The sequence below is a fragment of the Solea solea genome, chromosome 11 (assembly GCF_958295425.1).
Source record: "Solea solea chromosome 11, fSolSol10.1, whole genome shotgun sequence".
NCBI classification, from domain to species: Eukaryota; Metazoa; Chordata; class Actinopteri; order Pleuronectiformes; family Soleidae; genus Solea; species Solea solea.
The window spans coordinates 14,588,513-14,604,730 of NC_081144.1; the positions used below are offsets into that span (position 1 = coordinate 14,588,513).

A 16,218-nucleotide genomic window follows, 5' to 3' on the forward strand; every position below is an offset into this window, starting at 1 on the left:
CCTGCTAATGTGTTTTCCCACATATTTTTCTTTGCTGTACCAAAGAATCTCTGGGGGAAGAAGTCGGCAATATTTCAAATGAAATTTACTAGAAAACTCAACGTGGAATTCTATCTCTCTCAACTGCTGTTTTCTGGGATTCAACACAGAATATTAACAATGCAAATTAGCATTTAGAGCAGGGGAAGAGCACCCCTGGTGTCCCACAGGACAGTAATAGCGTCTCGTAAAAGAGGAAGTCAACCTCTGCGACAGAGATGGATTGTGCTGCATATTTCAACAAACTATGGGATGGAGGCGCTCAACAGGGGAGTGATGATGAGTCAACGGAGGACAAAGTGTCCTTGTTAGGTTTAAAAAGTGTTAAGTGACTTTGATTGTAAAAGTGGATAAATAATAACAAAAAAAAACTGTTGTTTGAAAGATTGAGGTCCTCCTGAATTCACATTCAGGAATCTGCAATTCGTCTCAGTTTCTCCGCATATTTCCCTGCTACGGCTGAAGACAGAAAACCTTGAAGTGTTTTTGTATTCCACCCAAGAAAGAGAATTGGAAAAATGTCAAGATTCAGTCTGAAACTACAACTTGAAACTGAAATTATTACTTGAGTATTTCTTTTGCCCACATAACCACAGCAATTTTGGGTAAACCTTCAACTACTGGCTTACTTAATTGGTGGATTCGTATGGGATCCGATGTCGGGCCGAGCCCTCCTTCGCTCACTGTCTGAATGTAGATGATGTAGTCGTCATCTTCTTCGGGAAGGGTCAGCTCTGCGGTGGAATTGGCTGTTGTGAGCGTGTTTACCTCTTTGTGTCTCTGTCTCCTGTATGACAGCTGCATGGGGGAGACAAACAAGGTGGTCAAGGCATTGTTAGTGTGAATGAGTAAATACACGGAGAGGAAAAAAACTCACCTGGTAGCCTGTGACTTCACCCTCAGATTCCATTGCCGCCACGGGCTCCCAGTAAAGAGACAGCTGAGAGCCAATTAGGGTCCATTCAACGTTTTGTGGAGGTTGGGCTGGTGCTGCATAATCAAAAGATGTCTGTTAATCAGCACGGAAACATAACACTGTCACATCCTCATACTAAATTTTTTTTTTTGTTGCAAATGCAAACATGCCTATTATGAATTTCTATCCTGTGAAAAAAGACTTGATTCAAACTGTTCCCTAGATTATTATCAGTGTGGACACAAAATCAAACCTCTGGAGCAGCAGAGTTTGCAACTTACGTGGCTTTTTTGTGGTGACATTGATTGCAGGGAGGAAGGGCCCGGTGCCTGCTGTGTTGAAGGCGCTGACTGTTAGGAAATACTGCGTGTTTCCTGCCAAGCCACTCACTGTGACCGACGTTTGGTTCCAAGGCACCCTGACCTTCCCCATGGTCTCTGGTTTAGTGTCATCTTCCCAGTAAACCACCTGTTTGGGGGCAGAGAGCATGTTATCTGGGATGTATCTCTGTTATGTGGTTTACTTAACTTCAGTAACTTAAGTGGACTTTCTATGACTTGCATAATTTGTAGTTGTTTTTGAGGACCTGGGAAACATGTGGTGGTGTTGAGTCATTGCCTCTCGGTATATCTTCTACCTGACATTATGAAGATGAATGTAGTTTTACAACTCTTGTTGTAGTTACGTTTCACTGTTGTTGTTTTTGTTGTTTTCACTGTTGTTCAAAAAAATCAAAGAGAGGCACAAAAGGGCAGAAATTAACCTTTAGTTTCCCCTGCTGCGTCATCTATAGATTTTCTGATAAATCAATTAACCATCGGATCAATAATATGACACAAATAAAATAAGGAAAATGTTAATTGCAATTTCCCAGAGCCCAAGTTGATGTTATGGCCAATCAACAATCAAATTCCTCAACGTATTGAAAGTTAAAACCATTGATATGAAGAACAAATATTCGACACGCTGATAAAATCCCATTCAAGTGGTCTTAGGCTTGGATCAGAGTGAAATGGAACGTCTAACTGAAAATATGCATTTACGGTGATATTGATATTTTGTTCACATCTTGTTGTTTGTGATTTTGTTTTTCATTATTCAGTGTTTGCTGATGCTGAGATTACTGAGGCAGCTCAGATGGAAAACTGTGACAAAAAACTTTACTTTGCACATGAAACGATGGAGACATCTTTGATTTTACTGAGCAAAAGAACAACGCCACGCTACATTAAAGCCCGATTATTCAGTCTGAGGCAAACAGACAGAGCAATTTGGGTGTCCCAGTTTTTTGAAGGTAAGAGAGACTGTAATCTCTCTCCAAATTAATACTTTAATAGTCCTAATTTATTCGGAGAACAATGATGAGACTTAAGATCCGTTCCCGTGGTGCAGCTGTGTTATCAATCCTCGGCACTTTTCAGTAAGAGCTTCTCATGTGATATTATGCACCTTCCTCTTGCTCCTCTGACGTGATATCTGGGATAGTATAAGAGTTTATAATGAGGCTCCTCTCTGATATCGCACCATTTGCAACATTAAAGCAACATGGACATGTTTTCTCCCACGTTGGCAGAAAGAACTGCATAATCTTGGCTAAAACAGTTATTTCCGCGCTGACACAAAGTTCGGAAACTGAGGCACAACAGGGTCGATGATACGCGTTTGAATCTGTGCTGTGCGTGATTTCTATTTCCATTTAAAATAGTAAGATGTACCTCATAGCCCAGAACCCTTTCAGGGGTGAAGGAGAGCGCCTGCCAATTCACCTCAATCTCAAAGGCAGAGACACTTCTGGCCCAAACGCCTGCTGGCATCCCACTTGGCTCTGAAAACAAACAAGAGGAGACTGAGCACTGCTGTTTGCAGCACACACACACACACACACACACACACACACGCGGGCAGAACAAATCTCTTCCATTGTTACATTTACAACTGCGGAGCTCTCTTGTTCTCTGCTTGGGTGAACCATAGCACACTGGTGCTGTTGGAAAACAACAACCTAACACCCCACCACACACTGACCTGCTCTGAGTATGTTGAGAGGGCCCACAGATCTAAATGCCAACTGATTTCTACAATGGCAGAACCATTCAAACGAGGGGCGATATTATCGAGGCACTCGGCGTGTCCTCACATGAATGTGTTCCGTTTGCTGCACAGTTTTATTTCAAAACAGGTTTGTTTCCCTTTTCTCTCTTTATTTATCGAGCACTTTCATGTTGATGCAATAAACCATTTCCATGATCTTTGTCCTTTTGAAGAAAAGCAAAATCTTTGCAGCTTTGAAAACATCCCACTCACATTCATCCCCTTACCTATCTCTGCAGAGTAGATGGTGACCACCGGGCTGAAGGGACCCTGTCCTTTGCTGTTGTAAGTGCCAACCTTGACATGGAATGGAGAGAAGGGCGTGATGCTGTCGTTGCGGTACACATAGCGCGACGCTCCGGGGGCAGAGGTGGCCACGTGGGTCCAGCTGACTTCTCCGAAGGCACGGAAAGCAATGATGTAACCAAAGCTCTCACCATTCTGTAGTTCTTCAGGGACAGGCTGAGAGTGAAACACAAAACTATAGTGATATTAAAACATATACAAACCACTCACGTTCACCCCGCCGCTGGGCTCACACAATCACCACCCGCTCTCATGATGCCAAAAGAAGCACATGACCCACAAATTGCTTTTGTGACCCACCTGACGAAATGAAATGAGCAGTAAAATGCCATTAAAAGAAGAAAAAAGAAAGAAACTAAACTCATTACAGAGCGTCCGTGCAGCTTTTAAAACGAGAACTTATTTCTGCATTTAATGAAATAAGAAAAATTCAAATAAGGAGATAGCTTTAGTCGTCTAATGACTTCTCCGATATCTGTGTATTTTTTTCAGCTCTGTGGTTTATTTCAACAACAGCAGTAATTCACCACAGATCCAAGCCTGACAGCGTCACTGTTTTCCATATACTGTTTATATATTGTTGGTTGGTAGTCATGCAGACTCTTTAAAGGGGAATTTTTCAGTCTGGGCTCTGAATTTATAAACCAGGCTGTGTTAGTGTGTGACGGTGCTCCAGTGATGTTGTCAGAATCCGACAAGAACAATTTGAGCCACGAACTGGTGAAAATAAGCGCTTTTAGTCGACATAACGTAGAACGGTCACGGTTGCCCCATAGGATTAGATTATATCCCCATGCTACCATGTCACAGCTGTTGGCTGAATCTATCGCCTGGACCAATGCCGTGTTTCCACTACATGGTCCCAGCTCGCTTTGCCCTGCCCTGGTTGGTTATCCATTAGAATATATTACCTCCTCAAAGTGGGCGGGGTCATCGCAGTGTGGCTGCATGAAACCGACGTGAAGCAGTTGTTTTCAGTGGAATTGAATCATTAGAATCACTTCATTAAAACGATTAGTTCAGTACTTCCTGCATGACCAGAGCACAGGTAGGTACTTATTGCGAAAGGAAATGCAAAATAACCGTGACGTGTCAAGGCGAGTCAAGTAGCACAAGTGGAAAAGGGGCTCAAGTTTCTGAGAGTACCTTTCATCTACACGCCCACACTTATAAACAAACTCTGGTATTCCCCTTTAACTAAGAGTATTGTTTTTTACAAGAGCACTATTGTGACAACAGCAGCTCCAGGCATCACTTGACCTAGAGCACTTATGACACCTGCAGGCTAAACAGGAGCAGGAACTTTTATTTAACAACAAATATTAAACATTTCATTCAAGAATATGACTAACTAATATGAATAACAACTAACTGTAGCCACTTAAGACTGTTGACTTACCTCCCATGTGATGACCAGTTCAGACCTGCTCCCCCCTCCTCCACCGACATCACCCGGTGCTGCATCGGGAACTACACAACACAGAGCTTAATCACACCTTTGGAGAGATTATGTATATATATATATATATATATATATATATATATATATATATATATAGGCTTCTCCAAATAGTACAGGAAGTAACAGAGGTGTAATAGGTGATGATTATACTTTGATCTAATTGAACAAGAGGAAATTCACTCCACCTGCATCCTCTGTGCGGGTCTTGACAGACACCGGGCTTGGCTCCCCAACACCAACACTGTTCTTGGCCAAAACCCGAAACTCATACTCCACCCAGGCGTTGAGATCCACCACAGTGGCTGTCAGTGTGTTCCCATCAATTATCTCAGGGACTGGGGCAAGAAAAAACAAACAAAAACAGATAATGTGAAATCATAATAAAGCAGCGTAAGGGACATTAACGACACTACAAATGAAAAAAGACACGCAATCAATCTTAAGCAACACAGACGGGTCTATAATCAAATTGACATTTGGGTTAATCCTTACAGCCAGCGTTTTTCTCATTTACTATAATTTTTTAATTTAATAATAGCAGCTTTAATACGCCTGGATTCTTTTTTTATTTTCTTTTAATGTTCAATTTCTTTGTGCACTGTTGCTACTGTGCGTTATGTTATTATTATTATTATTTATTTCATAGATAGGCGCTACACTGCTGTGTGCATATTTTATTGCTGTGTGTATCTATGATTTGTAAAAAATGCCACGTTATTCTATTTCTATTGCCTTTTTGACATTTGGCAATGGGCAACAAATAAAAATAATAATAATAATAATAAAAAGTCCAATTACAGCACTGTCTCCCAAATGTTTTACATGGGGACCCACTTTTTTAAAATGAAAAACCATCATGACCCAATTCATAATAAAAATCATAACAAGGCCAAATTTGAGCATTACTGTGTATATATGAATATATATATATATATATATATATATATATATATATATATGTAAAAGGCTGGAAATCATTCAGCTAATTTATCTGGCGACCCAAAAAAAACTCTCCCGCATCTAATCTGTGGGTCCTGACCCAGTCTCTGTGAATGAGTGAGTGAACCAGAACCACACGTTTCTGCTTTAAAACCCCTTTGGGAAATGCATTTGTCCAAACAAACGTACAACGTCTGCTTTCTTACTCCTCAAGCTCATTGCTGCAGCGGGGCGGGTGAGAAATAGGAGCATTTCCCTGCAGGGCTTGGTGAATTATCATCGTACAGCACGTGAAAATTCATTCTTTAAGTGCTGCCTACCGGTGTTAACCCTCTGCCAGCCCACTGTGAAGGGAGTCCTGGTCTGTATGAGGTAATCGGTGATGGGGCTGCCGTTGTCTCTGCCCGGGCTCCAGGTCAGCTGGGCTGTGCTGTCTGTCACCTCCTCCACAGTCACAGAGTCTGGAGGGCTGGGGGGGCCTGGCTCAATCAAAGGGATGGACACTGTGAGGTATCTCGCAGATGGGATTACGGAGCTCTGATGTCAATGTGTAAACTCACACAAACTTGAAAAGCATATATATATACATGTGAAATTTCCTCCTAAATTTAGGTGCAATAAAAACGAGATCAATGTGTAATTCATTTCACATCTTTAAAAGCATATGTCACTTACCAGTCACTTTACATTTTGGTCCCGTAACCATCTTGAAACTCACAGTGCATACTTCCTGGTTTCCCTGACTGTGTCACATATTTTAAATTGTTAGTAGTCTGTCCTAGTTCACTGGATCACAGCCTATGCTGCCTCTCCTTATTTGTTGTTTTTGTGTTTCTCCTTACATATGTACAATTTGGCTTATTCCATCAGCCTGCCAAGCGGCTCCATATGTAAATAAGCCTATAATCTGGCATTTCACACGTCGATGTTCACCCTACTCAACCACCCTACTCAAAATAAATGAATAAATGAATCGAGATTAAGTCAAATTCATCCTCAGTCTGCAACTCTGCCTCTATTTTGAAATCAATGGCAAAAGCAAACGAAAAAAAAAAAAAAAACACTATTACGAAGCTTTGAATTGGAGCTGAAGAAACGTCATCCAAAAGACATAAAAGGTTCATTTAAGATTTATCTACCAACATTCCCCCGACTTGTAATCCTTTCCTTTTCACGGTCCTTCCGGTAAGTGATCGATGAAATGGTAGATGTAAGCAGATGCTGGGAGTCAAATTAAAAGGTAAAAGATGAAGAAAGACCAGAGTTCTATCATTTATTTTCGTTATTCGGCCAATTAAGTGGTGTGATGGTTTACTTTGGCCTCATCCACTGTTTGCTGTTCTAATGAAGGTGTCAGCTCATCAGAAATAATAGACCACTGGAGAGCTGTGAGAAAGGCCGCAGAATAATAACACCCTAAGCTCTGCTCACTCTCCTCGCTGCCTCTGAAGTAGTTTCTAATTCGGGAGTACAATGATATAAATTATTAAAGCGTGAAATTATTATTTTAATAAACGACCAATGCGATAAAATCACACAGAACCGATTTTGTGTTTATGCTTTAAGTGCAGCTTGTTATTGTTGGTATAAATGCAAATGTAAATACTTCAGCGTGTATTCAGTATGCATGCTAAATAAGTAACTGCTGCACTTTTCTTTTTTTTTTATTTACATAAGTCTCAAATGAGCTGCACTCAAACATTCAGCCTTCAAGCATCGACTTTAGAGATATTGATCTTTGTAAAACTCATTAGCGGCTCTTAATAAAATAAAAAAGCAACTTTAAAACACAGACATCATTAAACATAAAGCAGTCTTGGAGCAAAGAATCAGGGATCAATTCCCTTTTCCTCTTAATTATATTTCATTGGCTGAGGCAAAATAGTGCTGTCAGTGTCTTGGGGGTGTTGGAATAATCTGTGATTTATATGGACAGACTGTTTGGGCTTTTATTGAGAACATGGCACCGAGTAAATTAATATATGGCTGTATTATCATTAAGAACCCTTTTAGACACACTCATATTGTTCTGATGTGGAGTGAATATTAGCCTGTCGGAACAGAAGTGAATGGAAAAATGACATACGGCCGTACAGCGTTGTATTAGCGGTGTGTTTCACCACACAGTGTCGACCGGGACGATCAACGATGAGGATGCAGCTGTCAAACAAGCACAAGTGATCACCAAGTGGTTTTCACACTAATGACAACGACGCTATCTGTATGACGTGACCTTCTCTGTAACCACCAGCACCCACTTAAGTGTTTGGGGAAACATCATGGAGTGGAATCCAAAAACCGCTGTGGTAAAAAAAAAAAAACATAACAAACAACAACCCAGATTGATCACTCAAAAGTCTCTGTGTCAGGAGCAATTGTCATTATTGACCTTCAACGCTGTGAGAGGAGCAGAGTAAAAGAGCGGCAATCACATCCAGCAGAATTACTGAGCCACTGTCACCAGCGAATATCACACAATTACAATTATGTGTTTATGGCCTATAATATCAATAGCTGCCATGATTGTGATCCTAATCTTGAATGTCAACACAGTGTATGAACATATATACGGACTGTGTTGACACTGCTCCTGCACTCGCTCTGATCATCATCATCATAATGAGTCCTGCATTATTCACACTGTTGTCTTAACATTAAAACTGCATTCTGAAGCAGATGTTAAGAGCAGCCACTGACAGACGTTACACTAAATGTTTTTCCTCACCTGGGAGGATGTTCTTTAAGCTCGGAGAGTTCTCCATCTCAAAAGAAATGGCAGTGAATGGAAAATGTTGTACTGGCTTTGAAATGACAAACAAACATGTGAATCCAGTGTCGTCAGCACTTTGAGATAATCCGCACAGCATGGAACAAGCTTTTCGTCTGGAAAGATGAAAATGTGCCCGTTTCCATGGACACACGTGCACACAAAACACATTTTTGTCAATTTCCGCAAAATGTATTCAGTTACACCTCCTTACTAATATATCATCTTGTTAAAATTCAATTAAATTACAGAAGATAAAAGGTCATCCGAAACAAATTAGTAGACTAAATGATAGAACCGTTAAAGAAAAAGTGGGTAAAAGTAGTTGAAATTCTACCAGATACAAATATGAAGGGATGCATCCATACTCATCTCATCACGGACACATGGAATAACACATCACGGTCGCTTTTACGTTTTAAAATTTAAGTACATTGGGCTGATAATTAGGGCTGCAGCTGATCATACATTTCACAATCGAATAATCTGTCGACTATTTTCTCGAATGAATGATCCGTTTATTCATTAGATGCAGAAAATGGTGCAAAATGTTTATCTGTGTTTCACCAAAAACCACAAAATGAGGACATCCTCAAACCAGTTTACTGTCAAAGAAGAATTTGGGAAACAGATTTTATAGCATAAAAAAAAAAAATGCTTCACTTCTAGTAAAGAGACCATGTGTGTTGGCTGTACTCGCTTAGCATGGTGCAGATCATTGTCGGTCACCCGTGTTCTTCATGGGTCATGAGTATAAAGGCAGTGGAATGGGATGGAATAACGACCTCTCAGCTACTATTTGACATGTGGCCACAGTCCGTCGGCTAGACTGAATCTTTACCTGCCATGACTTGTTTTTGCTTTGCCCCCCAACATTTAAAGCCCTTTGATCCAAGCATCCAGAGACTCATGACAGCTGCCATGAGCAGGACGTGTAAATAATGCACAGCCTGAGTCATCAACAAGTTTCTCTCCAGTCAATAGCAGGGCAATCCATTCCCGCGGCCTTGATATTGCTTCTAGTTGAAAGGCGATTTCCTCTTAGTTGTCAGCCAGTTGGAAAGGCTTATTAATGCCATTTGCCTTAGAGATCTTCAACATGCCAAAGTGAATCACGGCAGAATATCTTTAAAAGACAAAGATATGGATCCAACCTTTTCAAATCCTGACATCCAAATCATCCCTCACCTCATCTGACATTTAACATATGCTGTGTCAATTTGCTGGGCTATTTGGCGTATTGATCAAAGCCGGCGACGTCCGACCTCTCAATCTGCACACAACCCAAACCTGACTCTCCCTGAAACGTACTGCGAGAGTTGTTCTGTTTTGTTGTTGTGCCCGAACGCAGCTCCCAATAACTGTGTCTCTCAGGAGCCATACATAGTGCATGAGTGAGCGCAGACAGGCATCGAAACATTCATCTGTCAAGTTCATTGCAGCAACACTGACAATTGTACATTTAAATTGGAAAGAGGAAAAAAAAAAAAAAAAAACATTTCGATTTTACGATTTTACACACAGTCTGCTCAAGTTCTTTACTTGCACTATTGTCCCTGAGTGCAATATAAAAGAAAAGCAAACCTCTTCTGTTTGATATAATCATGCGACTACTAGAAATAAGAAAGACATAAAAGAAAAAGATTTTCATGAGTTTATGAGTATGCATTCACGGGCTCAAACAAAACCCATTTGATTTTTTTAAAAGGCTACGAGAACATAATGCGGCCAGAGTCGACATTATTATTTCTTTTTGTCAGTAAAGCACTTCCTTAATGCCCCTAAATATTTCCCTGCCACAGCTCTGTCTGGTAATCCGTCTGGTTTACAGTCAAGTCTGGATTTTTTTTTACATCCTCCATTTCATCAATACTGGCTGTACTAAGCCGCGTCATAATTGGTGACTGCAGACTATAAAGGAGGCGTTCTTACCTTTCACAATCAATACAGCCACGGCTGACAGGCTCTCCACGTCTGTGTCCACCACGCAGATATATTTGCCGGCATGGTAAAGCTGAATGTTTCTGATCATCAGATCTCCTGCTGTTCTCTGCCGAGGAGGAAAGAAAGCCTTATGTAACATGAAAGACAGCAGACCTTGTGACAGCTTATTAAAACATTTAGCGAAGCATGCTTATGGCGACGCGTAAGGAAAACCCTGCTCTGTTTTTAAAAGACAATTTACATCAAGGAGCTTTCACACATATACTGTGTCTTGACTCTTCTTGCGCTCCGAGCCACAAAAGCAAACGCAGAGAAACATTTCTGAATGTGAGAGAACCTACGGAGGCTCAAGCTCAGATGAAGAGGATCACAAAAGCAGCAAAGGGAGTGTCTTTGTGAGTGACTATTTTGAGAGGTCATCGCCATGACCTTGGAGACCTGTAGCGAGGAACTACACCCGTAGTACAGCCGTGTGGTTTTTGCTTGATGTGAAAGGGAAAAACCTTCAGAATCTCATCTAAAAAAGGACACCTGTCAGTGGCAAATGGAAACTTAGCGGTGAAATTAATCTCCCGGCATTGGCTGAGAAATGTGGCAGTTGAGCGAACTTGGTTTAATGATGGAAATTAAATTCCTAAAGTAAAGTTGATAATCTTTCTGGATCGGGCTGTAGCATTTCTGGGGAGGGAAGTCTCTTCAGATAAGAACATTGTCCGTCAAACACACACTGGATGAATCAGTAATTTTTAAAGGGGCGTGAGTGTGCTCTCAAAGTGTTTTGGCAGTTCTGCCACGCTTTCATCCCTTTAAAAGACACCTTGAACGGTGTGTATTCCCTTTTTGTTATGACGAGCTGTGCAGTCAAAGTGGGAGGACCAGCCCAAGTATTAAAAAATAGATTACTTCATGAGGCCGGGCTGGCGGTATGAGAGGTGTACCTGAAAAAACCTGTCACAATGGCTATTACCTGTAACATATTGTCCACATCATCATTTTTGTGCTGGAAGCGTATTTTGACACCGACGAGGGATCGCTCATCTTTGCGTTATTCTTTCCGATACCGATATCAGCCGCGCTACGTATCTCACACCCCGCCTACCAAGGAAGGGTACTGTTCTCAGTCGAAACGCGAGCCTGACCGAGGGTCTTACTGTTCTGAACCGAACTGTACCATGATGGAAACGCGGCCCTTTAGAGGACCGGAATAATCTAACAGAACTTGCTTCGCAGCCTAAAATGCCTCCAAAGAAAAACAGGCATAAAAAATAAAAAATCACAATTCAAAAATCTAATTTGTGACAATAAATCTCTCCACAATGTCACATCACAGCTGCCTCTTTTAACTAGTGGCTGGGATTAAACAAATAATAACGGTGGTACAGAGGGACCAAGTGCCCATTCACACATTCTGAAGAAGAAGTAGGACGGCAGGTCACTCACCCCACCCACTAACTCAAAGTGACCATCTCCCTTGGCGATGAGCTGTCCGTTGAAGGCCCAGGAGAAAGAAACGTCAAGGACAGGGTCACTGGCGACCTGACATGGTAACACTATGCTCTCGCCCACAATGATCTCCATGTCCACTGGCCCCTGCAGGATTCTAGTCGGATCTGGTTTGGGTGAGAAAAAAAAAAAAAACCCAACACATCATGAGTGGGAGTCGTTTCTGACAGGGGCCGCCTGCCAGTCTCACACAGAAAATGAGACATTTCACTGCACGGAGATGAGCAATCCTTTGCTGATATTCTGATGCTGAAGCACACAAAGTGAAAAGACACTTGCTGGAACACAAGAGCCTGTTCTGTAATACACGGAGTGGAAGGCATCCAGTATTATCTACTAGATAAAGGAAGGCCTCATGAATGTGGGATAATGTGATAACATGCAGCCTGCCACCACTAAAAAGGCCTAATACTCCAGGCTGACAAGACTAGAATAATCTCTTGAAATCCTGATAGCAATTATAATACACTGCAGATCTGATAAAAACCCGTGTAATGGGCTCCTTCGTGCTCCCGGAACAAAAATGAGAGGCACAACTTCAAAGTCTACCATCATTTGACCATGTTGTGCCGGAATAAAGAGGGTGCAAACCAAAAAGTAGGAGAATTTTTACACTCTCTCATTCTACTTTATATTGACTTTCAAGGAATGAAATGCTATGCTACATGTAAGAAGGGTCCCTTCAGTTCATTATCTAGTAATAATCAAAGTCTGGGTCATGGCTTTGTGACTCTGACTACATTATGACTCCAATATAGTGACAAAAGTAAAAACAGATCTAGCAGCAAACAATAACAATTTTCACATTAATAAAAGCAATAAGAATCTCGGAGAACACTTAACTACTGCGCCAGTAGAAATGCACACACACACACACACACACAATACAACAACAGGGCCTGCAGAAGCTCTACACTAATGCTTTCATTGCTTCCACTCAGAACACTTTTATTTGTGTTGTTTCGACTGTTTTTCAGGAAGACGACCATTGACTATTTTCCTCAAACTCCCTTCAAAGTGCATTATTGCGGCCGCAGAAAAACTAAAACTGAAAGATGAGATTTTGTCCTTTTTTCCGTTGAGCTTGACAACAAAGACAGAGGCTTCCCAACTCTTCTATCCACCAGTTATGGACTCGAGTCCCTGTGTTGATCCGCACTGAGCCACAAATTCAGTTCACTAAGTTTGAAAATTCTGCTACTTAAGAGTCAAGCTTACCGGTAACAAGAAGCCTTCCGGTTGTACTTGACATGCCAAATCTATTCCTAGCGAAGCATGTATAGCTGCCTGCATCAGACTTGCTAACGTTGGCAAGCCTCAGCGTTCCATCTGGGGAGAGTGTGATCCTGCAGGAGAGCACAAACAAAGAAAAAAAAAAAAAACTGTTTATATTCTAACTGCGAAACACATGATGAAAGCGTTTTACCATTAGCTCTAAATCTGGGTGTGTGCAGCTCAATATCCTGTGTGAGGGCTACACATGTATTGGAAATGTATCATAATGATATTCAGTTTTTCATGCTTAAGGCCATGTTATTAAAATGGAATGAATATAGAGTATTTACATTGTTTTCAGTGTCTGTATAGGCTACTTACTGTCTATGCTCGTGGCAAACCCAAAGCAGAGAGACACAATGATTTACCTGAGTGTTTATTCAATTATTGCAAGTAATTAGGGCTGCAGCTAATGATTCTTTTCACTATTGATCGAGTACTTGTTTGGTTCTTAAAATATTAAAATGTTGATCAGGGTAAACTAAACCAGGAAATAATGATGTTTTCAAATGTTTTTGTTTGGTCCACAAACCAAAATGATTCTGTTTCAATGATGTATTTATTATATGGAGCAAAGAAACCAGAACATAATCGGACAGCTTGTTTTAATTACACAATTAAAATTTTAATTTCAACACACAAACCGGTTAATTGAATATCAAAATAGACGGTCGTTGACGTATTTCTTTTAATAATCGATCGTCGTCCAAAGCGCTGCCTTTTTTGAATAATCGCTCTCGTCCTTTTAGAAAGCTGAGAAATCTGAAAGCTTGTTTGAATCATTGCAAAAACTAATAAATCAATTCATATCAAATAATCAACTATCAAAATAGTTGACGATTCATTTAGTAATCAATTAAGTAACATCGTCAGCTAGGGTCGAACAATGAATCGTTTTCAAATTGAAATCGCTGTGTGAAACTGTCATTTTTTTCACAAATTGCAAAGGCAGCAGTTCAAGTTTTCTATTTTTGACTTTCCTGTCTTGTCTGCAACTTAAAAAAATGGGACTCAAACAGTTCCTAACTTTAACATCTTAACCTTGCAACAGAATATAGAGCAGTCAGTGTCTGGGTGGTGATGTGTGATAGTGCTCCATCACTTTTGAGATCTATTACACAGTGAATAACTGTACCCTGAAACCACAATTATATACAGTATTTAGTCCCAAATTGTTCATCTGTATTGTCACTGTTACCTGTCATTGGTGTGGATGGGCAGGTTTCCTTTCTTCCATAAAATGCTGGCGATGGGAAAGGCCTGCGGTTTGCACTCTAAAGCCACTGTTGTTCCCGCCTTGGCTTTGAGCAAAGCTCTCAGAATGTTCCCTGTGAAGTCTGGAGGAGAGGCTGATGGGAAACAGTAAACGGATTTTAGTGCACGACTGCAGCTCACAGGACGAGCTTCAGCCTGAGCTGAGACAAAAAAAAACAAAGTGATAATTAAACCAGACCTTTTTATACGTCTGTGATTAGCATTCTCTATTGGTAAAATGGCAATTAAAAACTGTAACTTACTCATTATTCTATTATTTTTTTTCTATTTATGTTCCGTCACCCCATCCAAGTAAATCACAATATCCCAAAAGACAAAAAAATATTTATTTCTTAAATGTGTTTGACCCCACAAAATGATTCTCGCTGACCCCATTATCTGTTAATCCAGACAACCTTTACGGATGACAGTAGGGTGACCTTTACGAGTCTTTGACAACAATGGCTTGAGGACTTAAGGGAGCGATAAATGCCATCCTACCTAAAACCATCAGTTCGGCAGCAAAATATATGACGCCATGTTTATTCTCTGCCACACACTGGTACATGCCGGCGTCAGACAGGGTCAGCACTGACACCGACAGGACCCCGTCCTCCACACGGATCCTGTCCTGTGAAGAAAAGGATCAAAGAAAGCAATTATTGCTGAAGACTTAAAGGTAGCTTTTGCTTTGCTCAGCCTCCTTTGGCAAAGCTCAATGAGCATTCGATTGGGTTAGTCGGGCCTGTCAATAAGTGTAGATCAAGTCAGGATTATGTTGCAGAGAATTAAGCAGTCAGACGGCAAACCACATTTTTGTTTTTCCAAATAGGACCATGCTTTTTCCCACAATCATGTCTACTAGTCTCAAAGGTTTTCAGTATTTTGTGTCGGGTGTAAAAACAATCAGAGTGAACTGGTTTTTTGTCTGCGTGGCAAAATTAAGATTCCTGCTCCATTATATATTATTTGAGTGATGCAAGAAAAGTCTAGGTTTGAATCCTCGGGGCAGTGGCACAAAAGTAGAATCAAGAAACCAAGGATATCTGATCCGAGTCTTCTTCTATGCAGCTTATTCCTCTCTTGTAAGTCACTTTGGATAAAAGTGTCTGCTAAATGCTTCAATGTAAATGTAAAAAGAGGGGCTTAACCTATGCTACTGAGTTCATCTTGGCTTAGTCTGTTGCAGGAATGGCAAAGTGCATATACGAGAAGTGCATATTTTTTAAGTAGACCCTGAGATCGATCACAGATTCACTGTTGCAGAAATGCGTCTGCGTCTGCTTGCCAAGCGAGCAACAGGTAAAACACTAGATACATAAAAAAAAGGCAATACAGCTGCTAAGATTAGAGGAAAAGTCTGGCAGACAATAGTGGACTAACAGAATGCGTAAGTAGCCCAATATAAATACTTACAGAGCTCATTTGAGCCAAAAAAAAAATGTATACTGTTGGAAATATCAATCAAACTCTGGTTGGGTGCCTTTTTATACGTCCAAATACAGGTATCCTAAGAAAAAACTGTTGTGCTTTTATAAGCTCCTCATTTCCTATCCACTGCTCCATTGAAATCACTATATTTGCTATTCAAGGAGTGACTTGTTTTTCTAAAACAGTTGTACAATCTTCATGTGATGAGTTATCCTGCTGCGACTGTAAGGGATACAGCACCAAAACAAAACTCCGGATCTACCAAAGCTGCGTAACATCAACACCGCTATA

The 16,218-nt window shown here is 40.8% G+C and overlaps 1 protein-coding gene across 1 annotated transcript in view; it reads right to left on the reverse strand.

Moving 5' to 3' along the window:
- The window catches only part of LOC131468757 (contactin-3-like), a 37,390-nt gene that overhangs the window by 5,428 nt on the left and 15,744 nt on the right, over positions 1-16,218 (reverse strand). The window contains exons 10-22 of the mRNA XM_058643330.1: positions 14,998-15,127; positions 14,441-14,591; positions 13,186-13,313; positions 11,905-12,074; positions 10,453-10,570; positions 6,074-6,232; positions 5,000-5,149; positions 4,752-4,822; positions 3,274-3,508; positions 2,671-2,780; positions 1,237-1,423; positions 917-1,029; positions 669-837 (exon numbers count right to left, since the gene is read on the reverse strand). Of these exons, the coding sequence (XP_058499313.1) occupies positions 669-837; positions 917-1,029; positions 1,237-1,423; positions 2,671-2,780; positions 3,274-3,508; positions 4,752-4,822; positions 5,000-5,149; positions 6,074-6,232; positions 10,453-10,570; positions 11,905-12,074; positions 13,186-13,313; positions 14,441-14,591; positions 14,998-15,127 (1,891 nt within the window). The remainder of the gene's footprint in view (positions 1-668; positions 838-916; positions 1,030-1,236; positions 1,424-2,670; positions 2,781-3,273; positions 3,509-4,751; positions 4,823-4,999; positions 5,150-6,073; positions 6,233-10,452; positions 10,571-11,904; positions 12,075-13,185; positions 13,314-14,440; positions 14,592-14,997; positions 15,128-16,218) is intronic.